This window comes from Alosa pseudoharengus, unplaced genomic scaffold (assembly GCF_046254945.1).
Source record: "Alosa pseudoharengus isolate Yale_2024_CS ecotype anadromous, Long Island Sound unplaced genomic scaffold, YU_APseudo_1.1 YU_APseudo_1.1_scf_21, whole genome shotgun sequence".
Taxonomy (NCBI): domain Eukaryota; kingdom Metazoa; phylum Chordata; class Actinopteri; order Clupeiformes; family Clupeidae; genus Alosa; species Alosa pseudoharengus.
The window spans coordinates 35,288,580-35,312,975 of NW_027468674.1; the positions used below are offsets into that span (position 1 = coordinate 35,288,580).

Here is a 24,396-nt window from a genome sequence, read left to right on the forward strand (position 1 = left end):
CATTTGCTGCCTGCTGCATCCTTTCTGTTTTTGTTGTTTAGAAAACGTTTGAGGTCTTGAGTTAATGCATTAGGTAAACATTGTTTGCTGGTAACCCGCCACAAATAGTCAACAGATTCTTGTGTGCGTAGCCTACAGTACATTCTCATTATCCCTCCAAAATGTGTCTGTTCTATAGGCTGGCCAAGTGCGTAATTCTGCTGCATAAAGTTGAATGAACACATTTGTTTATTGTACAGAAAAATATAAATAACCTGTCAAGCAGTCAATTGGCTACAGTGCAGTCAAGAGTTGGAAGTAGGGCAAATTAATTTACGAACCAAAACGTGGGCCATAGTCTAAGCCTCTATTGCTTGTAGCCTTTTAAAAACGTCCGCTAGATAGTTTAAATCCCCAAAAGCATTGATTTTTGCAGAAACCTATCCTAGGCTACAAATTAGTTCTTATCTCTCAAGTTATTTCTCCACTATACTGGCTCATTTATCAAAAAGGTGCTTTCTCTTCGTCCTCCGCAAATTAAGCTACAGGTAGTTCCATAGAGAGACATTAGAATAAATTGGTGTTTGTGATTGACAACGTTGTGATGAGTAGGCTATAACACTAACTTTGCAAAGTTAACTTGAATGCATCAATTTTGAACAAAGTTGTGTAGGCTACACTGCGCCAGTTGTAGTCTGCATGAACAGTTCTTGCACAAGCCACTGTTTTGATTTCAAAGGGGAGGTGCGGGCTGAAGCCAACCTGTTTGAGGGAGAGCGGTGCATGGAGAGAATGCATGCTCTACCCTGTGCATATACTACAATGAAATAATGATAGACATCAGATAACGTTACATCTGAAGCATGTTAAGCCTTTATATGGTTATAATTGGTTATGGTTATGGGACTTTGAAGACGCCTTTGTCCAAAGCGACACACAAATACAAAAACAACACAATATTTAAAAACAGGGAACAGATTAGAATGTTGGTCAAACTATAAAATAAGGAGAATAGCAATAATAAACAACAATGTCAATTCAATAAATAGCCTAATAAAATAAGCAATTAAAATGAGGGGAAAAGCAATAATAAACAATAGTGTCCATTTAATTAATAATATAAAAAACAATGACATTGTAAGACTATATTAAGGAGAATATCAATAATAAACAATAATGTCAAATTAATCAACAGCCTAATGGAAATAAAACAATATTATACAAACCATAACGTATAAGAAGCGCTTAAAGAACTAATGCGTGCATGTTGAACAAGAATGTCTTTAGACCCTTTTAAACGACCCAAAACTACCACAGGAACGGAGAGCACTGGACAAGTCATTCCATCAGCATGGAACCACTGAGGAAAAGAGTCTTGAATTAGACCTAGTGTTTATGACTGGTCGACATAACAGACGCTCATCAGAAGACCGCAGTGGGCGGTTGGGGATGTATACCTTGATTATTGAATTAAAATAACTAGGAGCAGATCCAGTCAGTGTCTTATAGGCCAAAGTGAGAGATTTAAATTTAATTCTGGCTACTATAGGGAGCCAATGGAGAGTAACTAGGAGAGGAGTTATATGTGTCCTCTTTGGCTGATTGAAGACCAGGCGTGCTCCAGCATTCTGAATCAACTGTAATGATCTTATTACACAAGCGGCTAAACCAGCTAATAGTGAATTACAACCATGGTTTGAACAAGAAGTTGTGTGGAATCTTGTGTCAGATAAGGGCTGATCTTCCTAATGTTGTAAAGCATAAACCGACATGATTTTGCAATAGAAGCTACATGCTCAGAGAAGTTAAGTCGGTCATCAATTGCAACGCCCAAGTTACGTGCCGATCTAGTTGGGGTCAGTGAAGTTGAGTCAAGCTGGATGTTAATCTGTTGGGAGATAGCTGTTTTAGCTGGAAACACCAAAAACTCAGTTTTTGAGAGATTAAGCTGAAGGTGCCGATCTTTCTGCCGATCCAGGCTGATTTTTTTTTTTTTTTTATTGGTTTATTTGATAGGGACCATGCATATTAATGAACATTGTGTAAAAAACACCATGTAAATATGCCAGAATTAGTAAAAGTAACTACTTTTCATCTGCAGTCCCTAGGCAGGTGACATAGGACAAAACATATAGATAGCCAGCAGCACTCACACACTGTAAAATGAAACACATAATGGTGACAACAGACAAACAAAACAAAACAGAAATACATGAAGACAAGGAGGACATAAGAGTGACATATACAGTACATTGACAGAGCAAACAAACAAAACGAAACAGAAATACATGAAGACAAGGACATTATTCATCCACCTCTATGCATTCAATTGATAGTGAAAGTGTGTGGATGATGAAATTACATGTGTGGCAGTTAAAGGTGAGTGCATCTCTGGTTTTCTAGGAGCCACTGTTTTAATTGAATTTTAAAAGTGTTATATGTAGGACACTCTCTTATTGGGAGGGGCAAGCTATTCCATAGTTTACCTCCTACTACTGATAATACATTTTGGCCAAAAGTGGTGCGTCTGAATGGTATTACACAGTCCCCTTTAACAGAGGCCCGTGTACTACCTCCACCTCCAAGTCTTTGGAAAAAGTCATGCAGCGGAGGTGGGCCAAGATTGTGCAGCAATTTGTATACCAAACAAGCATACTTAAAGTGTTTAAAATGGTCAAAGCTTAAAAATGTGTGTCTCTCTAAGATATTGCAATGGTGAAATGCCTTTTTATCAAAAGTTGTTATGGCTTTCTTAAACAGAGATTCAATGATTTTAAGGGTAGTTATGCTGGTAAATGACCAGTTTATAAAACAATACTCAAAATGTGAAAAGATCATGGTATATAAAAACAACTTGGCAGCCTTGGTGTCAAGAATGGCCTAACTTGTTTAAAATTTTGCAAATTGAATTTAACTTTATTTGCCACCTTTTTTACATGACTTTTGAAAGTTAAGGTGGAATCATATATGACTCCTAGGTACTTGAATTCGCTAACTAAATCAAGCTCCTGTCCTCTAAGGAACACATTGGAATGTGACACCTTCATATTTTGTTTGGTGAACACCATACAGACTGATTTTTTTAGTGTTTAGGTAGAGACATGACTTGGTGAGCCAGTCATCAATGTGAGCCATTGCAGATGTAAGTGTGGATGCTATCTCTTGGTAGTTCTTAGCACGTGTAAAAATCACAGCATCATCTGCATACATCTGGACATCAATATTTTTGCATGCCTCTGGCAGATCATTTATATAAAGTGTGAACAGGATTGGGCCAAGTATAGAGCCCTGGGGGACCCCTACTGGACATTCACAGAGTGGAGACTTTGAATCATTAATACAAACGCATTGCTTTCTGTTGGACAGGTATGATTTCATCCAGTTGAGAGCTTGCACAGAGAAATTAAAATAAGTGAGTTTAGATAAGTGAACCTCATGGTTAACTGTGTCAAAAGCTCGCTTGAGGTCTAGGAAGACGGCACCAACATTAGAACTCTTATCTAGGTAGCCTTTAACCTTTTCCAAAAACAAACAATTGGCTGTTTCTGTTGAGTGATGGGGCCTGAAACCAAATTGCATAGGGTGGAGTGAGTTATTGCTTTTATTGAGATGTTGAATCAGTAATTTAGCCACCCATTTTTCGACTTTTGGAAATGACAGGCAAAATGCTGATTGGCTGATAATTGGCCATATCTGACCTTTCACCTGATTTAAAAACGGGTGTGACCAGGGCCATCTTCCATGCAGATGGCACAATGGATAGACTTAAGGACTGATTAATCAGATATGTAATAGGCTGTATAAGGATCGATCTCTTTGTGCCGTTTTAAGAAATTAGTATCAAGGCCATAGATATCCATGGCCTTTGAATTTTTTAAGCCACTGATGGTGTTTGCGACTTCTGTATCAGTTATTTGTTGTAGGTGGAAAATTGGCTGTGTATAATTAATGGGACAAGTAGAGTAGCTGGATGAATTAAAAAGTTGGGTTATTTCTAGGGCTGTCAAAATAACTGATTCATTTCGATTAATTAATTTGAGAAAAAATAACTGATTAAAAAAATTAGTGCAGATTAATCGATTCCGTATGACCTTTGACCCCAAACCGTTCTAGTCAGTAAAAATTACACTGTAAAATGAAGGAGAGAGAAGAAAACGTGCTGCCTGGATCATTGATTGGAACATTTACTTTTAAAAAACGACCTGATGGTGTTGATAAAGTCAAGTCAAGTCGTCAAGTTTATTTATATAGCGCATTTCATACACAGAGGTCATTCAATGTGCTTTACATAAACAAAACCAAACAATAATAACAAATAAAGATCATAATAAAAAGAAAACATAAAACAAGGTAAAATCATTTAAAAATAAAGAATAATTAGTAAGCAAAACAAAGGCAAAAGTAGTAAAAAAAAGTAATAAAACACAAAGTAGAATAATTATCAAGGCAGATGCAGAATTTGTAACTCGGCACAGTTAGCAGAAAGCATCTGAGAACAGTTTGGTCTTAAGTCTAGATTTAAAACTGGCTACAGTTGGGGCCTTTTTGATATCATCCGAAAGTTGGTTCCACAGCTGAGCCGCATAGCAGCTAAAAGCTGCTTCCCCATTTTTAGTTCTAACTGTAGGTTTTACTAGCAGGTTTTTCACCTGGGACCTGACAGGATGAGAAGGTGTGTACTGCTGAAGCATGTCTGACAAGTATTTAGGTCCTGCTCCATTTACTGATTTATAAACAAGCAATAGTGCTTTAAAGTCAATTCTGTGACTTACTGGAAGCCAGTGCAAGGACTTAAGAATTGGAGTAATGTGGTCAGTTCTTTTAGTTTTTGTTAGAATCCTAGCTGCTGCATTTTGTATCACCTGAAGCTGTTTAATAGTCTTTTTAGGAAGGCCTGTGAACAGTCCATTGCAGTAATCAACCCTGCTGGTGATAAATGCATGAATGAGTTTTTCTAAGTCATATTTTGACATCAGCCCTCTGAGAGTCTGAGCAATATTTTTGAGGTGGTAAAAAGCTGATTTAGTTATCGCTTTCATGTGGCTGTTGAAATTTAGATCACTGTCAATTAATACACCAAGATTTTTAACAGTATCCTTTGCCTTCAACCCCTTTGTGCCAAGGAGAGTGGCAACCCTAAGTCTTTCCTCATTTTTACCAAATATAATTACTTCAGTTTTTTCTTTGTTCAGCTGAAGAAAATTTTGAGACATCCAGGTGTTGATTTGTTCTATTTACTGACACATAGATTCAAGAGGACCATAGTCGTTTGGTGATAGAGCTAAGTAAATTTGTGTGTCATCTGCATAGCTATGATATGAAATCAAATTATTTTGAATGATTTGTCCAAGTGGGAGCATATAGAGGTTGAATAATAGTGGCCCCAAGATCGACCCCTGGGGAACACCACAGGTCAAGGACGTTGGTGTTGAGGTACAGTTTCCGATGGCAACAAAGAAGCTCCTTTCTTGTAGATATGATTTTAGCCAGCTGTTAACTATGCCTGTAAATCCAACCCAGTGTTCTAGTCTGTGTAGTAAAATATTGTGATCAACAGTGTCAAATGCTGCACTAAGGTCCAGTAGCACTAGGACATGTTTTACCTGAATCTGTGTTGAGGTGTATGTCATTGGAAACTTTAATGAGAGCTGTTTCAGTGCTGTGATTTGCCCGAAAACCAGACTGAAAGTAATCAAAATACCCATTTGATGTTAGGAAGGTGGTTAATTGATTAAAGACTACTTTTTCAATAATTTTGCCAATAAAAGGTAGATTGGATATGGGCCTGTAATTGTTTAGCATGGAGGCATCCAGGTTATTCTTCTTGAGAAGTGGCTTTACAACAGCTGTTTTCAGTGACTTAGGAAAAGTGCCAGACAGCAGTGATACATTTACAATTTGAAGGACATCCGCCGCTATGAGGTGAAAAACAGTTTTGAAGAAATTGGTAGGCAGAGTGTCTAAGACACATGTGGAAGAGCTGAGATTCTGTACCGTTTTTTCAAGTGTTTCGTAGTCTATCAAGCTGAACTCTGACATCAAGTTTAGTTTCCCTCTGTTTGTTGCTGGAAGTTCAGGTTGTTGAATTTGTAATTGAGCAGATATGTTGAGTCTGATTTTGTCAATTTTACCTTTAAAAAAAGATGAAAACTCATTGCATTTATTAGTTGAGAGAAGTTCAGGCGCTAATTGTGAGGGGGATTTGTTAACTTATCAACAGTTGAAAATAGAATACGAGTGTTATTTGAACTTCTATTGATAATGTTAGAAAAGAAAGACTGTCTTGCTTTGCATATTTCAGAGTTATATGTGCGGAGCATCTCTTTATGGATTTCATAGTGGATCTGAAGTTTGTATTTACGCCATTTTCTTTCAGTCTTCCTACACTCTCTTTTTAGAAGTTTAACTGCTGGATTTTGCCTCCATGGTGCTTTCTGTTTGTCCTTAACTTTCTTGAATTGTAATGGAGCAATGTCATCCATAATGTTTGCCATTTTTGCATTAAAGTGATCAAATAAGTCTTCAGAGTCTGACAGTTGACTTGACTTTAGTGAAAGTGCTTGCTCAAAGAGAGCACTTGTCTGATCATTTATGATTCTCCTTTTTACCATCATAGCTGTGTTTTGAGTGTGTGGGGACATAGACACATCAAAGAACACGCAGAAATGATCAGATAAGGCCAGGTCTTTAACAGCTATAAAAATAAAGTGTTGAAAAAAAAGTCCTCTGCAATGTCTGCAGCAAGGAATTTGCATATCACCGGAGTTCATCAACTCTATAGTCGCACATCAATGCAAAGAAATAAGTGTTGACATTGAGGGGAGTGTTAATTTATTTTCATTGTGTCCCTTAGGTTATATCTGTGGCCTGAATTGCCTTGTATGTGAAAAAAAACACTTTTGAATTTATTTCCTCAGCATATTAGGTCATATCATAGATTATTATGGCAATTATTTAAACAGTGAAAATAATAATAAAAGAGTTTTTGAACTTTAATGTCACTAATGCTGATTATTCAATGATTCATTTGAATTTAAATATTTAAAATACAGCAAAAATTATATATGCGATTAATTTAGATTAATTAATCACAGAGTGTGTAATTAATTAGATTAATTTTTTTAATCGATTGACAGCCCTAGTTATTTCATGAACAGAGTCGAGAAAGAAGATGTTCAGTTTTGTAGATAGAATGGTTGGATCTGTGACTAGTTCAGTATGAATTTTCAACTGTAGTTCTTTATTGTTATGTTTCTGTTTTCTGCCAATCAGCTTGTTGATGGTTTGTCATATCTTCTTCCCATTTCCTTTTGCCTCTTCAATAGTGTTAATGAAGAAGTTGGCTTTAGTTTGTCTTAGCCTTTATCACTCCAATTAACATTAACTCTTTCCCGACAGCCCATAGAGAAATCAGTACGTACGTACTGATGATGGAAATTAATAAAAGTATCATTTTTCTTCACTGAAACCCCGTGAAAACGTCTTTGTATGTCAATGAGTGTCTAAGCCAATCAAATAAATAGGTTTTCCTTGGATATGTGTTGTATTTTTGCTATTGGTTAGATTTTATATTTTGTGATTGGTTGTCAAGCGCCAATCGCGATATTTCAACATGGCGAGTAATGACAATCGACCGAGGTTCAGTGGTAGTAATGACATACTGTTCAGCTGTTTTTAAAAGTACATATGCCCATGTTGTCTAGTGATATGAAACTGTGTGGTGTGAGAGGGTAGGGGCCAAATCTGTAGTGTAACTCCGTGTGGGAGGTATCTGAATCTGTTGGGTCATTTTCAGCAACACTGACTCTGTTGGGTCATTTTAACTGTTCATCTGTTTTAACAGTCTAAACTGTTGATGATTATTACACATTGACAAAAAAAAAAACATGATTATTAACCAAAATAATATGTATGAGATGAAATTGTAAGTTATTTTTTTTGATACAAATGTGATATTGCAACTAATTGATAATAAAACTATATAATGGTTATTTAGGCTCGTCTGTATACATAATTTCAAAATTAGTTATTTAGAGTTCCTTTCACCCAATTGCTACCAAACTTGGTATTTATTTAGCCAACAGGTAAATGCAACTTTCTGCTATTTCACTTTTTTTATAACATGCTGTGTTGAAGCTGAGGAGCTTCACAAACTCAAAAAATGTGCCCGAAATATGCAAATGGTATGCTAAGTTATGCTAATTAGTATATATAAATAATACATAATTGTCATGTCAAACATATATTTGTGTAGCCTAACTATCTGGCTTCAAGAGAAAATGGATGGTTTCTTTGAGATATGCTTAGGTCACCCACAGCAGAATGAAATATCAAAGGAGTCATTTTTGGCCTGTTTTGGCCCTGTCGGGAAAGAGTTAAAGTCCCCCATCAATATAACCTCTTTGTTAAAATCCAAACTATGAAGGAGGTTCTTTAACTGATGGTTTTCGATATAGACAGATTAAACTAAATGCCATTTCAGTTGAGAGTGAAATATTGACCCCCAACACATTCAATGTCAGTTTCCCTATGCCATTTAATTTGTTTGCATTTAATAGTACTTTTCACATATAATAAAACTCCCCTCCCCTTCTCTGGTCTCTGTCTTTCCTAAAAACATCATACCCTGGCATAACAAGGAAATTAAAAAGAATTTACAAGCAAGTTTTCCAGTTGTTCACGTTTGGTTGCCATACTCAGAATATTTAAATGTCCACCAAACAATCCTTTAGTTTTCCATCGAGGGTCCCACACAGTTCGAGCCTGATTGAGCGTTTGGAAAAACTTTGTGATGCGATGCTTTTTTATCACGGGATTCCTAGGTCTGATTGAAGGGATAGTCAGTGTTAGGCCTGTGCCATGACGGTCCAGTATGTTTCGGGACTCACCACTGGAGATGTTAATATTCCTCTTTTGCAATGAGATGACCTCCTTAACAATGTTGCTGGAGTTTGTCGGGCTAGACATAGCCCTCAGCTGTAGACGCTCCGGGGCAGCAGTGGCCAACGCCACCTCAGAAGACTCCACCACAGCCCGTAGCCCTGGGCTGGTGGACAGCGAACTCCGCCGAACAGCCGCCAACAACCGGTATAGACAACCACGGCAGCACAGGGGTGAGTAGGGACAGGCCATTGATCGAATAGCGAACAGGGGCAGTCCTGGCAGCGCCAAGGGAGTGTAGGGCAGTGGCAGTCCGGGTATGCTGGTAGAACAGCGGGTGCGATAGACTGTAGAAGAGTGGACGGGACAGGATCCAATGGGCATGTTGTTGGACGACTTCGCTGAAGCAATTGAGAGACTGCTTCCTCATCAAGAAGAGAGAGAGTCCAATGATGCTGTCATACTAACACAAGGCAAACCCCTCCTAATAGGTTCATCAAACAACATTTTTGCAACTTTTTCAGTGAAAAATGTTGCAAAGTCATCTGCTGATAGTGAACTAGTTGATGGTGGAGGATTGCGAAGAGACTTGAAAGTGGAAAAAAAATTTCTACTGTCAGTTGCACTCTCAATCTTGCTTTGATAGAATGCCTTTTTTGCAAGTGTAACAGTGGATGAAAAGAATGACAGCAAAGCCTGGTAGTTAATAAGATCATTTCCATTTCTGGATTTACGCCATTTCCTCTCAGCAGCTCTAAGTTCCTTTCGTACTGAGACTACTGTTCGTCAGCCATGGATGACGAGGTTTAGAACAAGTGGGTCTTGAGGAAAAAGGACATCCTGCATTCAGACAAGATGCCAGTGTAGAGCAGAGAGTCTCTGTAGCGTCATTAACATCAAGTGCCGAGAATGAGCTAGGAGTAGGTAAAGCAGATGTTACTAATGTTGCAAAATGGTCGCTTGAGAGGCTTCTGAGGTTACGCCGGAACGAAATTGTCGGAGGAGGAGCTGCTGGGTTATCCAGAAGACGCACAGAGAATCTGATAGTGAGTGATGATCCGATACATGTAATGGATTAATCAAAACGTTGTCTGTATTACAGTTACGTACCAGAATTAAATCAAGATCTTTACCAGCGTAGGAGGACTGTGGACACATGTGATATTAAATGAGGAGAGTAAGGACAGGAAGTCAATTGAAGACGAGTTATCCAAATTAATATTAAAATTGCCAAGGATTAACAATGGGCTTGCATCCATTGGAATAGCATACAGTAGAATGTCCAACTCATTCACAAAGTTCCCATGATAGCATGATATTCAAACGAGCTGTGGAACTGAGCAGGCAGCAACTGTGTAAACCTCCAATCATCAGAGACGAGAAAGCCTATCCTGCCTCCTCTACCAGACGAAACGACTGGTATGGGAAAAAGCATAATTGGTCGACAACGCTGCAGGTGTGGCAGTGGCAGTATTCTCTGGCCTAATCCAAGTTTCTGTAAGATATCTGTAAGGTCTGTTATATGAACCTTTTCTATTTTCAGAGAAATACAACATTGTGTGATTGGTTTTATAACCTCTTTCACAACATTGTGTGATTGGCTTTATAAACTCACTTTACGGCTGAGTAATAAACTTTTTTCCAAAAACAATGCATCCACACTAGGAGCAAACATGACGTAATGAGCATACAACTTAGCGTCACACAGGAGCAAACTAACCATATTTGTTGGAAAAGAAAATTGAAGTCAATCTAGGGAAAAGTCCAGGGTAAGATATAGGGGGCAGCCATGGCCTACTGGTTAGGGCTTCGGGCTTGTAACCGAAGGGTTGCCGGTTCGATCCCTGAACCAGTAGGAAAGTGGGCCGGGGAAGTGGTTGAGCACTGCTCTCCCATGCCCACATCCACGGCTGAAATGCCCTTGAGCAAGGCACCAAACCCCTCACTGCTCCCTGAGCGCCGCTGTAGCAGGAAGCTCACTGCTTCGGGTTAGTGTGTGCTTCACCTCACTGTGTGTTCACTGTGTGCTGAGTGTGTTTCACTAATTCACGGATTGGGATTAATGCAGAGACCAAATTTCCCTCACGGGATGAAAAGAGTATATTATATTATTCATAAATTATTCATACCCCTGGCAAAATTTGATTTAATGTTGATTTTCTCTTGACCAATATGGTTTGTTCTGACTGAAAATGACACTGCCACATGCCAATAGGTTGTAAGACAATGTGGTAGAAACATGGAATAAAAATAAGCATTTTTATCTTTTTTTAAATTTTTATGAAAAATGGCATGTCCACAATTATTCATACCCTTTTAAAATAATCACTGGAAACGTCTTTATTTGCCATCAAAGCTCTCAAAAAGGGTTCTTATATAATACGTACCAAGCCGCTCATGTCTCCACAATGATTGTAGACCGCACCTTTTTAGCTGCAATCCGGGTTTTAATGCAGGAACGATTTGCCATCACTCTGGCCTTGTATTCGCTTTTTTGACGGATTGAGGTCTGGACTCTGGCTGGGCCACTCTAAAATATGACACTGTTCTCCGTTAACCATTTCTTGACTTGTTTAGCTGTATGTTTTGGATCATTGTATGGTTTAATTATGCCTATTGGGGTGTAAGACGCTCAGAAAGTATATATATATATCCTCGGCAACATAGAGACATCGAGCTATATTCTCACTTGAAAGAGCTTTTGTGAACAAATAGGGTGAAGAGTTAAATGGCAATGATATTATTACATACTCGTTAATCTGACTCCATTTGATTAATAATTTGTATCACCAATCAATTACCAAGTAACTAGTTTATCAGCTATGGAGGAGAATGGCATGGCACACTACGAGAATTGAAGTTATCCGATTGGTAGGCAATTGAACAATTTAATAGGCATTAAGTCTTAAAGGTATATGTAACCAATATCACTTCAGTTGAATGTACAAGTAAACTCACATGGTCTACTGTTAACAAAGTAGCAAATGGTAACAAAGGAAACTTAACCAATTCACAGAGGTAAACTTGACAAGTTAAAGATAACAGATACACCAGATAAAACAATACAAACCCAGAGATAGAGAAAGGGGGAGAGAGAAAGAGAGAGAGAGAGAGAAAGACAAAGGGAGACAGAGAGAGAGGAAGAGGGGGAGAGAGAAGGAGAGGAAGAGGGAGAGAGAGGCAGAAGACCAAGCCACAAGGGCCTAGCTCAAGAGGAGAGTGGAGATGGAAAAGAAGAGAGAAAGAAGAGCCCAGGAGGACAAGAGCCTCCACTTTTATCATTCACTTGGGCCACCCCCGAATCATCAGAGCCTTTGTTGTCTGAGGTGGATGGGTGTGGCCCAGGTGGATATCATAACTTTATGCTACAGTGCAATTCCTAGTCTAGAACTATGCACAGATACATTCAATTGTAACGAAACTATGATCAGACTGTTGCCCACGTTACAAGTATTAATTCAAGACCAAACATGAATGTATTATTCACAGCACATATTTACAGAGCAATACTGTATGATAATGAGGTTGGCCTATCTCACCACAAGACATCAAGTAGGCCCAGGACTGAGTTATCTCTCAGTAGAGGGGCCAGAACAAGGAGCAAATGGTCACTTTATGCATGAACGGGTGTTGGGGATCTTTGGCCATGGCCAGCTAAGACAATACAGATCAAACACAGGCATCTACACATGTAAATTGAATGCAAAAGGCATTCTTTAGAAATGCATTAGGTTTGGGCAAAAGACGGGCCTTACAGGGGCAGGTCTCTTTGCACACTGCCTGATCTTTTGATCAGAATCTCAGTGTAGCCTCTTGCTTTAGTGTTACCGTTTACTTTGAGAAGGTCACCAGGTCCCCCTGATTGAAAAATATCCCAAAAGAATACTTTTCTAACCCCCACAATTCACCCTTCGCTAAGCCACACCCGAAAACCGCCACAGGCCAATCGTGGCTTAGCCACCAGTCACTAGGCACGGGAGGTCTGACAAGCTTTTCGAGTTTTGCCATGTTAACCTGTGGAGACTGAAGGCCTGTGGGTCATGAAGGGCACTTATTTGGATGTGTGGTGCCCTAACCCACGTAAAGACACAGTGAATTAACATGTTACACTATAGAAACATGATATCATTGGGAACACATATTGTTCTAACTATAAAAAATGGCATATTGCATGATATTTTCATAACCGCGAGATACATGCTTCACGATGATGGCAAGAAGTTGTTAACAGACGTTCACCAAGACGTATAGCCCATCAGCAATCTATTTAAAATAACACCTATTTGAAGTACCATTCATGATAGGGTATCAAATATTGACGTTGTGGGAAGTACATAGCTTAAATGGTATGTTTCTTTCGTTCCCCCATGCCTGTTCCATTCATTCTGGCCAGGAGAGTCGAATGAAACAAAATGCACATTCGACTTCTGCTTAAATAACTCATGAACGGTTTTGTTCAGAGCTGAAATAAATTCCAACTGTATTTGACAGAGGACAGATGTAGGTTGTTAGTGACAAAATATTAGCTTTCAGTGTGGTACGATGTGTTTGTAAATGACATTTCATTGAAAAGTCCCGGTTCTCCCCCTATGTAATAGAAGTGCAGGGTGCTAAAGCTTGTCAGGCATAGCAACAGTAACTAAGGAGGGTGGGACTTAGCGAAGGGTGAATTGAAGTGGACATGGTGTCATTAGAATTGAATGCTTCTTTTTTTATGCCAATCTCAGGCCATGTCCCTGGGTCAAAAAAAAATCAGCGAAAGCTACATTCTTTGTCCAGGTGTGCCCTTATAAAGGTTTAGCTGAGTTGTGCATGTTTGGAGAAGAGTGATCCATGATCAGCATCCAAGATGACCAACTGATCCATTTTGAGATGAAGTGAACATTTCAACCACCAAAACACCACCAACAATGGGGAGAATAGCTATAGAAATGTATTAGTTTTGGGTGTTTTTCAGACAATAGGACCTGATGAACTTCTCAAAGTAAATGGTACAGTACAGTACTGTAACAGTAAAACAAGGGGCAAATTGAGAATTTTGGAGGAGAAAACCAGGCCGTCTGCCGAGAGACCTGCCCCAATAGGCGGTATTGGACCATTAAACCACACAATGATCCTAAACATACAGCTAAACAAGGCAAGAAATGGTTAACCGAGAACAATAATTCTAATAATTGTAGTTATTCCATATTTACCATACCATACAATATTAGAACACCTGCTATGCAATCTAAATAGTCCACAAGAAACCTCAAAGTGTTACCTTTTATTTGAGACCAGGATTATGCTTCTACACAAAGGGGTTAATGTGCAGTAAGCATTTGATTTGTCAGTATGCATTTTGGATAACCAAAAGTCCTATGGGGAATTTCAATAGGCATTTTACAAAACGCATGAGCATACCTTGGTAAATAATGGTCTAAAGCACTCATATTTTTATTCTATATTGATCTACTTTTGCACCCAGCTTCACAAGACCTGGTGCTAGGGCTCAGTTGTGTTTCTAAGTGATATCAAGTGACCTAGAGGGCTGAAATGTGGTCAGTTCAGAGATGCTTGTAATCCGGCAGAAAGAAAAAACTATATTCTAGCCTCTGTAACTCTGTGCCAGTACATCACACAGTTAGTTTGACTTGTTTCCTACAAAAACTACAGGTTCTCAGCTTTCTATAGAGGTCCAACATTTTATGGTAGGCCCCAAAAGAGGTGGGAACAATGCCCTCATAAATAGGCACAGTGCAATTTCAGGCAGAAACTTGAACCACCATGTGGCTAATAACTTTCACGTTACAACGGTAGAGCCTGCTCATTTAAAAACAAAGGACGTATTTGCGAGATCCCGCAATGAGATCCCGCAAAAGTGCATCGGTTTTTTTTTCTTCTTCATGTTTTTTTTCCCCATTACTTTTTTTTTTTTTTTTTTAACCCATGTTTTTTTCCCCCATGTCACCCGGAGGGCTCCGTACATATATGAAAGCATTGAGGGGGAAAAAAATATTTTCTTAGCACGGCGACAAGTTCCGTGTTTATATATCAGGGTTTCCGTTGTTCCGTGTTTCAGTCCGTTGCTTAACGTCACACGTTTCTCACTTACCTGGGGATGCACGAGAACCGACGTTAACCGACGTTGACCAACAGGAAATTATTTCAAATTTATTGATTATTATCATAATGATGATAATCCCATTCCCAAAAAGCATGTCTGACATAGCGCCACCATCTGGCAACACAAACAATGGCTATTTCTCTGGTCTTAGCTGTACAATAAGTTAAGTTATACTGGAGGTTCCAACTGGAAATTTGTTCTCTGCATTTTACCCACCTGTGGGGTAGTCATACACACACTCAGAGCAGTGAGCTCACTAGGAGCACACCCACACTAGGAGCACACATACACATCTGGAGCAGTGGGCAGCCCTTAAAGGAGAAATATGGCCAATTTTTGCATGTATCTTGATCGCTAGACATCACCGAAAACTGTCGATAGGAAAAAAAACCGACCAAATTCAGTGCTACCAAACTGGAGTAGCTGCAGCTAATGGCCAGTACTCCCAGTCAAGGTACAATGCTAGGTTTGGGGGCATCATCTAAATGTGCCTTTTTTTACCTCTTAACAGACTCAAAATGTCATTAAAAGTTCTGTTTGTAATGTAATATTTAATCTTGTTTCATTACCCTCTTTTTCTTTTCCCATAAGAACAAACAAGTGTAAATACTGTTTACAAATCTGACTTTCTAACCTACAGGTGGGTAGTTTCTGTTTATCAGAGGCAGAATCTGGAAGTGATGCTTTCTCCCTCAAGACTCGTGCAGAAAAGTGCAAAGATTATTACATTATTAATGGCTCAAAGATGTGGATCAGTAATGCAGAGCATGCTGGGGTGTTCCTGGTGATGGCCAACGTAGATCCCTCTGCTGTAAGTTGGTTTTGCATTTGTATCTTTTGTTCTTGTAAGTAGAAACTGAATTATTTTCCTAAGAGGAGAAAGGGGTTATAAAAGAGACATGTTTAAACACTGTCTTACAAACATGTATCAGGAATATTAGTGGACAGTAGAACACTGCCATTAGTGTGTTTGATTATGTTAATATAACCTCAGGGGATCATAGTTGGAACTAGAAAATGTAATTCCACGGAATTACCATTGCACGTAAATGTAAAAACTGCTGTGTATAACATTACTTACAGTACAGTATGATTATTCAGATTACATAGACTTATAGTATTCTTGAAAACCACTTACTTGGTTAGATGTTAGCTGAGAGTATATGACAGTCAGTACAAATAAATTGTCAATTCAATATTGATCAACATTTGTTTTAATACAGTACTGTAGAAACAGCAGAATAATACTCAGAACACAGTAATGAACATTTAACAACCAATGCAAGCTTGAAGTCAAAAAATCAAAGTTGTTGAAACCAATTTTAAAGTTAACCAATAATAATGATAAGGGAGAAACAAGATGTCTACTATATTTGCATTCTTACAGAACTTGATGATGCCAATCATGTTATCTTAAGACAGATCTATTTATAAGTTTTAATTCTGAACTAGCAGCAACTGAGGCCTCAGTTAATGATAATAGGTCAAATTTGATGGTGATATATACTGAAGAATAAAAGAGTCTGCCCTTCAGATGATCAGTTTTAGACAGAACTTTGGTTAGAATCTTAATTTTCACACAGCACAGCTCAGGTCTAAAAACAGGTCTAACAGCACAGCTAAGTTTCACAGATGTTACAGCACCGGTATGATTCAAAGGTATGAATGGTTGACAAATATGATTCACAAGTATACAAGTTCCATATACCGTATTTTCCGGACTATAAGTCGCACTTTTTTTCATAGTTTGGCTGGTCCTGCGACTTATAATCAGGTGCGACTTATATATGAAAAAAATGATATAATTGAACAAGTTTTTAAATGTTAATTTATATTAACTGACATGAACCCTACATGAAATATTATCGTCTACAGCCTTGAGAGAGCGCTCTCAAATGCACAAGTCGTGAAACACACGTGCATACTTAAAGGAGAAGTTCGGTGTGAAATTGACCATAGCTGTACTGAAAGATGTTGCCGAGTACTCACATGTGTCCAATAGGCACCTTCGCTCACCCCCTAGCATTCCAAATTACGCCGTTTTTAGCCGAGTAGCTGTGGGGGCATAGCGTAGCCTATGCAACTAAATCGCTATTTTTACACCATTAAAAAGGTTCCAAGTAACTCCACACTGCATTGGTAGACTTCTGAGGGTCTTGGAACCTTTTTAATTGTGTAAAAATAGTGATTTAGCTGCATAGGCTACGCTATGCCCCCCACAGCTACTTGGCTAAAAACGGCGTAATTCGGAATGCTAGGGGGTGAGCGAAGGTGCCTATTGGACACATGTAAGTACTCGGCAACATCTTTCAGTACAGCTAAGGTCAATTTCACACCGAACTTCTCCTTTAAATCCTCAAATTACTGCCGGGATTCTATTTATAGCTGGGCCTCAGATTCGGACAAATAAAAGCCAGTATAATTTTGTTTCAATTTAACTCATAAAATAGCTCTTCTTAATAATTTATATTGTTGGTTGGTTTAATATTGTTGCCAACAAAGTCATTGTCCTACACCATGAGTCTCCAACACATTGCTCTCAAGCTACCAGTAGCATGCAGCCCCAGGTTAACCTACATTTAAACACAATTGTTGCTGCCAGGCATCAGCCTACGAATTTTATAAAAAGTAAATCATGCATAATTTAAAAAATAACTAAATTTAGGCTATCTTAGACCTCTTTGGCTATAGACCCTTTCATGGAATTTTCATTATCAGCATCATAGTTGGCCCCACAAGACTTCCTTTTTAACATTCCATATGTTATCCTCTATACCAGACATGTCAAAGTCAAGGCCCGCGGGCCAGATCCGGCCCGCGAATGAATTATCTACGGCCCCCGGGATGCTATTTGATTAGTATTAGAACCGGCCCGCAGCCACAGCCGCCGGCTGCTGTTTTGCACGCACCAATACTCCATTCCCCACAATGCAACGGTAGCCCACGAACTCACTGCGGCGCCGCAAGTGGGCCTCGGCTTCATTATTCATCAGTATTCAGTCAGGGCAGATGTCAACTTTCAGCTACCCCCCTCCCCAGTGTTGTGCCTGAACGAAAGTTCATGAACTCGTTCATATTTTGAGCGAACGTGAACTGAACGTACTGTATTACTGCCTGATGAACGTTACTGTGAACTCGTTCATTCTGGTGTCTGTGAACGGCACGCTCTTTCAGTTTAACTTCGTTGAATAGGGTGCCAGATTTCTACAGAGCCTTCCACGCGAAAACCCGGCAAAAACACACCGTAAAAAGGCCTTAATATGGCAGCATGCAGGTCACCATTTGTCAAACTATGGGCCGCGGTCCGCAATGTGGACAATGGTCTGCAGAGTGAAATTATTCCCGGGCCATCGTCTGATAATTTGCTGCGCAATTGATCAAGGAGCCGCGGACAGAAAAAGAAAACAAACATTTCTGCAATTAGTAGGAAATACTTGTTTGGTGTCATCAAACATAGAGGCATAGAATTAAGTCGTGGTATGAGCGTTTATTCAATGCATGCGTGTGCACGTTGGCTATTGGAAGGCTATTTAATTATGAAACGACATTTAATAGAACGACGTGGATTTATGCAACTTCCATAAAAAACAGAGCACAGACTATATAAAACACTGTTTGGCATTAAGTATTAAAGTCAGACAAAAGCTATTAATTAGTCTTAGTTAAAGATAGTTAAAGATCTCCAGATCAGTGATTTACGCATGATCTGATCCGCCATTTACCATTCTCAAAAGCTGGTATTGTGTTTCCTGAATCCTTACCTTCAGGCATTCAAATTAAATGTAATTAAATAGCATATAAATATTCTATCAGTGCATGATGCTTGCATGAGGGAAACATCCCAAAACAACGGCACCCATATAACTGCTGTTGTTTTGAGAAGTATTTCTCATGCAAGCCTCAACAATGCAAAAACAATTAAACTATTGTAGGCCTAATTATATTTTACATTAGTAAAGCAGTACTCTGATGTGCATGTTTTCACAAACTTTTGTGAACAATCTTAGGACTTTAAACATTGACTGTTTTGAAGTGCATGTATAGCAATATTGTATAAAAATAATAATAATTGTGATATCATTATGATAATTTGATGGGGGGTGGGAGGAGGGGGTGGGTTCATGTAGGTGGGCCCTATGACCCCAAAGTATGCCTTGACTGGGCCTCATGTCAAAGAAGTTTGAGAAAGGCTGATGTAGACGAAAAAGCAGCAAGGAGGCATCGTATGATCATTTAAACAAGTTTTATGACAAGGTCGGTGAGGATGGGAAAAATCGTACATTTCTGTGCAAACTTTGCCCGCACTTCCGTCACAGTCATTATTCATTTAATCATTAAATGAAATACAGTACACGTCTTGGTTCCATAGGTTACGTGCAGTCATTTTAATATGTTTTAATAAACATTGAACAGTCCGGCCCTCGGCTTGTAGCAAATTTGTTTTTTTGGCCCTCTAATGTATTTGACTTTGACATCCCTGCTCTATAGCCCGTAACGGCCGTCGACGGCCGTGGCCGGCCGCAATTCTTAAAGAGACATCTGCTACAGTATAACCTTCATACATGAAATAATACAGCGTTAGTGGGTACATAAACACCAGACTTTTATTTTGACACACTTAAATGGCTATGTCGCTATTGACATTTCTCCGGTATTTTTGAGTTTAGCCTGTTGACTGACCGGCTGAGGACTTACGGTGCCTCTGGAGTTATGGCTTCTAACAAGCGTCCGCGTCTTTTCTCATTAGATGAGATAGTATTGATGTGCATCCACCATGTTTTGATGTAAGTGACGATCATATTGATGTAAGAAAATGACAAAATAAAAACATGAAAGTGTAATATATTTAACGTTAGCATCCTCCCGTTTATCATGACTGACTTAGCTGCCTCTCTGGCATAAAAAAAATCGTATGGCTGTCACTGTGAAAGTTTGAGTTTGAGTTTAGCTAGCACCAGCAAAATATAGGCATAATTCAGTGATGGGTCATGGCCTAATTAACAATAAAGTTTATGATAAACCCATGCCAGGTTTATTTGCAGTTATATCTTAACACATAACATTAACATTACCCCTTTCTGGCATGTACAGTAAAGCTAACATTATCAAATCCCACTTACAGATAGTTATTGCTACTATTATGTATGTCTCTCTCAATGAGTTTTTATGTTGACTAATAACCAAAGCGGGAACCACCGTTGTGTTTTCTGCTTATGGATGTTTGGAAAATGTATTTGTATACAAGTAGGCCAATGTCTCGTCATCTTTGTGATTGCAAAAAAGCCTGCTAATTTGCTACCTTCACTGATGTAACGTTAGTCTGAGACTCGTAATGTTAACGTTAGCACAGGATAGGTTGAAGGTTAGTGAACGAGTGCAACAGGTTCATTATCATCAACTGATCAAGTTTAGATAAATTATATAACATGATGTGCATGTAAAACAAAACGTAAATCCATGTCAGGTTTAACAGTCCCTGTTCTTGGTGACATGCTTATCAAATGAGTCACGATTTCATGCGCTATGCTTCTGGCCTACGTTAGTTCATATCCTCATCATTTTTTAGCTGTAGCCTAAGGCTTACTGTCCAGCTAAATCCCAAATAAGTGCAAGATATGCCAGTCTATTTCAATGAAATCAGTACTCATATAGTATCTTGTTTCCCAGCTTCTAATACAGAAATATGTGAACCATATTTATAACTTTTTGTTAGTGAAAGACTTTGAGACTGTAAGTGAGTAGGCCTATGGCCGTCTATGGGAAACATGAATATATAATTCTTAATGGATCATATATCATTTGAAAGAGCAATTTCTAATCTTTAAACTGAAAGAAACTTACAATTGACACTTTTCATTAGATTTTTAGTTATTCTTGGTTATTTGAAATGTTTCTCAAATTGCCCTTTTTTCTTAGAATTCCCAGGAATCTGGGGCATTGTTGTAGAATTCCACTGGGGTATAGAGGGTTAATGCAGAGGAAGTAGATTGGGGCCCAAATAGAATGTTCAAGCATTGTTTTTGTTTACCTTGTTGAAAGGGTCCATACGGAATAAGGTTTCCCTTGCAGCACAGCACACGTTCCATGAATGAATGAATGAAAGCGGATGCCTTATCTCGCAATAAGCGGATGGACATCCCGACACTCTTTCATACATGAAACTTAATAGTGACCCAATGCCATTGATAGCCTACCGGTATGCTGCTCCAAACGAAAAGTATAGGCCTATGTCTCACAGTAAAACGCAAGAAATGAAGGCCTATAGCTGACTCGAATAGGCTACAAGCCATGGTCCAAATAAAGGTGCTGTGCTTTGCCCAGCCATAAATTCAGGATTCACGATAGTCTGTCCCCTAAACATTCCTCACCCGTTATCTGGACATGCATGAAAACATTTGAAAACAAAACTCACTGCCATGTAATATTTGATTGCTGTTTTGCTACTAATTATCTTTCACGTGAATACGCACAGAAAGTGAAAGTAGGCCTACTATGCGCTCCGTGTCTGTAGCTGTCTGTTCACGTCCGCAATCGATTATAACGTTCCTCAAATGGAGAACACATCCATGTTCTCTCGCGTTATATTATAGGCTGTCATCCCAGTAAACAAAATAAAGTCCTGGCGACATCCCCTAAAGGTCCCCTGGCGAACGTCACCTCCTCGACATTGTGTAGGGTTCCCTTTACGTCCCGCGGACCTCTGTTCAGGAGGTCTAAAAGACGTCCACGAGACGAGAGGACGTCCTGTAATGGTCACCGCGACGTTATGCGCGCGACGTTTATATTTCCGCGATGGTAAAAAAAAAACATGAAGCGCGATTTAGTATGGTAGGCTATTTATCCTGTAAGTCTCAGCGTTGCTAGGAGAGAAGGAACATGAACACGCACTAACGACTTGTTCTACAACTACACAATCAACTTCGCTCACCTCATATTTTCACGCATATATGAAATCACGTCCTCCAAATGCATTACACTAATGATGAGTAGACATGGACATTTATACTGGGCTAGGATGTGCTGCTTTCACATCTACGGTGTCATTTTCTTAATAAAGTAATACAACGTTTTAATGGGTATATCCCGTAGCATATTGTTCAAAACATCATCAGAGTAGGCCTAGGCTAGCCTAAGATACATTGTTCAAACCATATTGTTTCAAAATATTAAAAACTAATAATAGGCAAAAATACTAAATGAATCGCAATGCATGCTGGGAAGCAAAACTCAACATGAAATAAAGTACATGAAACATGTAGAATGCATTGACAGAATGCATTGACGTTATATCCACTCGTTTTCTTGGACCTGTGATCAAACAGGGACAGCCTATAAATGTAAGCCTATCTTCCTGGAACATTGCAGATAAAGAAAAATGTATAGTTTTCTCTGAATGCTCTTTGTAGCCAACTTTAAGATGAAATAAATAGATTCCAGATGTTTCTATTCTATATCATTGTTTTATTAATAAACAGTAAGGCTCTGGTGAGGCAGAGAGCTTGCTCCTCGTCAGAAATCTCATCAGATATGTTCACTCTTTGCTGTTTCCACAAGGAGCTGCTGTAACATCGGGGACAGCTATGCGTGACACTTTTAAACGCAAGCATGCATCAAATAAATTACAATGACATTTTAAAACAAGTCATGAAGAAGCAGTATCCTTAATTCTTCTGCAATGTAGAGCTAGATCGTTTTGCTTTACAAATTAAGTAGTCACTTCTGTTGCTAGACAACCCTAAACAAATGCTACGTGGTCTGTTTTTAACATTTCTCTAGTTTTATTGCATCGTATTCAGCTCCAAAAGTCGATTCAGTCCCAATTCGGCCGTGTGTGTGTTTCTGAAAATAAAACAGATAATAAGTACGTGACTACGTTAAATAAACCACTGCCTATTTAGAGCATGTTACATGCATCACATAATGACAGTTATCTGAAGAAATGCACATTGTAGGCTAAGCTAGACAGCGACTTTGCTAACGTTACTAACGTTACACCAAGCATCACATCAGCTAACATGAATTTGATAAAATCCCTTCCCTAGTTTGTAACGTTATACATATGCAGACATGCTGAATTATGTAGCACATAGGCCTACATTTTGAGTTTAACGTTAACAACCCTTTTCCCAGTTTATGAAGTTGTGCGTCTATGAGCAAATAGACGCACAACTTCATAAACTGTATGATATCTTGCCTTAGACTACGGTAGGCTAATGCAGCTACTGCTAGAGAGACTAACAGACTAGATACATAGATAGCCTACTTTAGTCATCCCCAGACGTGTAACGTGAAGTCGTGCATGGATGTGATGTCGCCGTCCTGCAGGCGGTAGCCAGAGCGCTCTCAACTCCGCTGCCATGTGTGAATAAACAAATGTCCCCCCCATGTCCCCGGTATAACGTTATTGTCGGGTCCTTAGAAGGTATTTGAAATGACCAAATGCAAATGTCATCCGAAGGGACCTGACGGTGACGTCCCCAGAAAGTCCTGCACCGGACGTCACGCAATAACCAAACGATAACTTGCTCCGGACGTCAATAAGGTCACCGGAACGTCCGCTAGAGAACATGACGTTCGGGACCAATCGGGGACGTCGTGAATGTCGGCATAAGGTCCGGGGGACGTCCTGTGTTTGTCGGGATGCTTCTGTGTTTGCGGTTCCTGATCGCTAAACGTTTGTTTTCCTTTCCTGTCGATAGCGGTTGATGTAGAAGCACGTAATAGGCTATAATTTGACTTTAGCGGTGACAAATCCTGCTGAGAGAGAGAGAGAGAGCAAAGAGAGAGAGGCACCCCCAATGTGGTCCTGCGCGCGCGTGTGTGTGTCTCTGCATGGGGTTCAATTGAAGTCAGAGTTGGTCCGCTTCCAGGCCGCTCCATTATTAGATTAACGTCAGACAGCGCTGTAAAATGTGTGGGAATTTCTCGCATTATGATGGCTAGCGTTACGGGACTTTTATTAGTATGCTCAATACTTAGTAATAATTTATGCGCAATCCCGCGCTGAAATTTAGGCCCTGGTTTTAAATGCGCATCTTTTTTTCTCTCGCTCACTCGGCGAGCATTTGTTCTGCTGCCAGCTTGTGTCAATACGCTATATCGTCCAAAATGCTTGATTGCATTGCATTCTCCACATTTTTAGCTAAATTTTCATGTACCATATAAGCATTTTTGTTCAGTGGATCTTTTGTAAATTGCTTTACAATTACCGTCGGGCCTATATGCCTATTGCCTGGCTTGCCTCAGCTTTGGTCACGTCCTTTTAAAACCGTCTTTTTCTCTATCGTGAGCATTTAATCTGCTGCCAGCTTGTGACTCCACATCGCCCAAAATGCTTGATTGCATTGCATTCTCCACATTCTTAGCAAAAATTTAATGTATCATATCAGCATTTTTGTTCAGTGAATCTTTTGTAAATTGCTTTACAATTA

The 24,396-nt window shown here is 39.2% G+C and overlaps 1 protein-coding gene across 1 annotated transcript in view; it reads left to right on the forward strand.

The window, feature by feature from the left end:
- The window catches only part of acadsb (acyl-CoA dehydrogenase short/branched chain), a 111,793-nt gene that overhangs the window by 52,564 nt on the left and 34,833 nt on the right, over positions 1-24,396 (forward strand). The window contains exon 5 of the mRNA XM_076298712.1: positions 15,606-15,776. Within this exon, the coding sequence (XP_076154827.1) occupies positions 15,606-15,776 (171 nt within the window). The remainder of the gene's footprint in view (positions 1-15,605; positions 15,777-24,396) is intronic.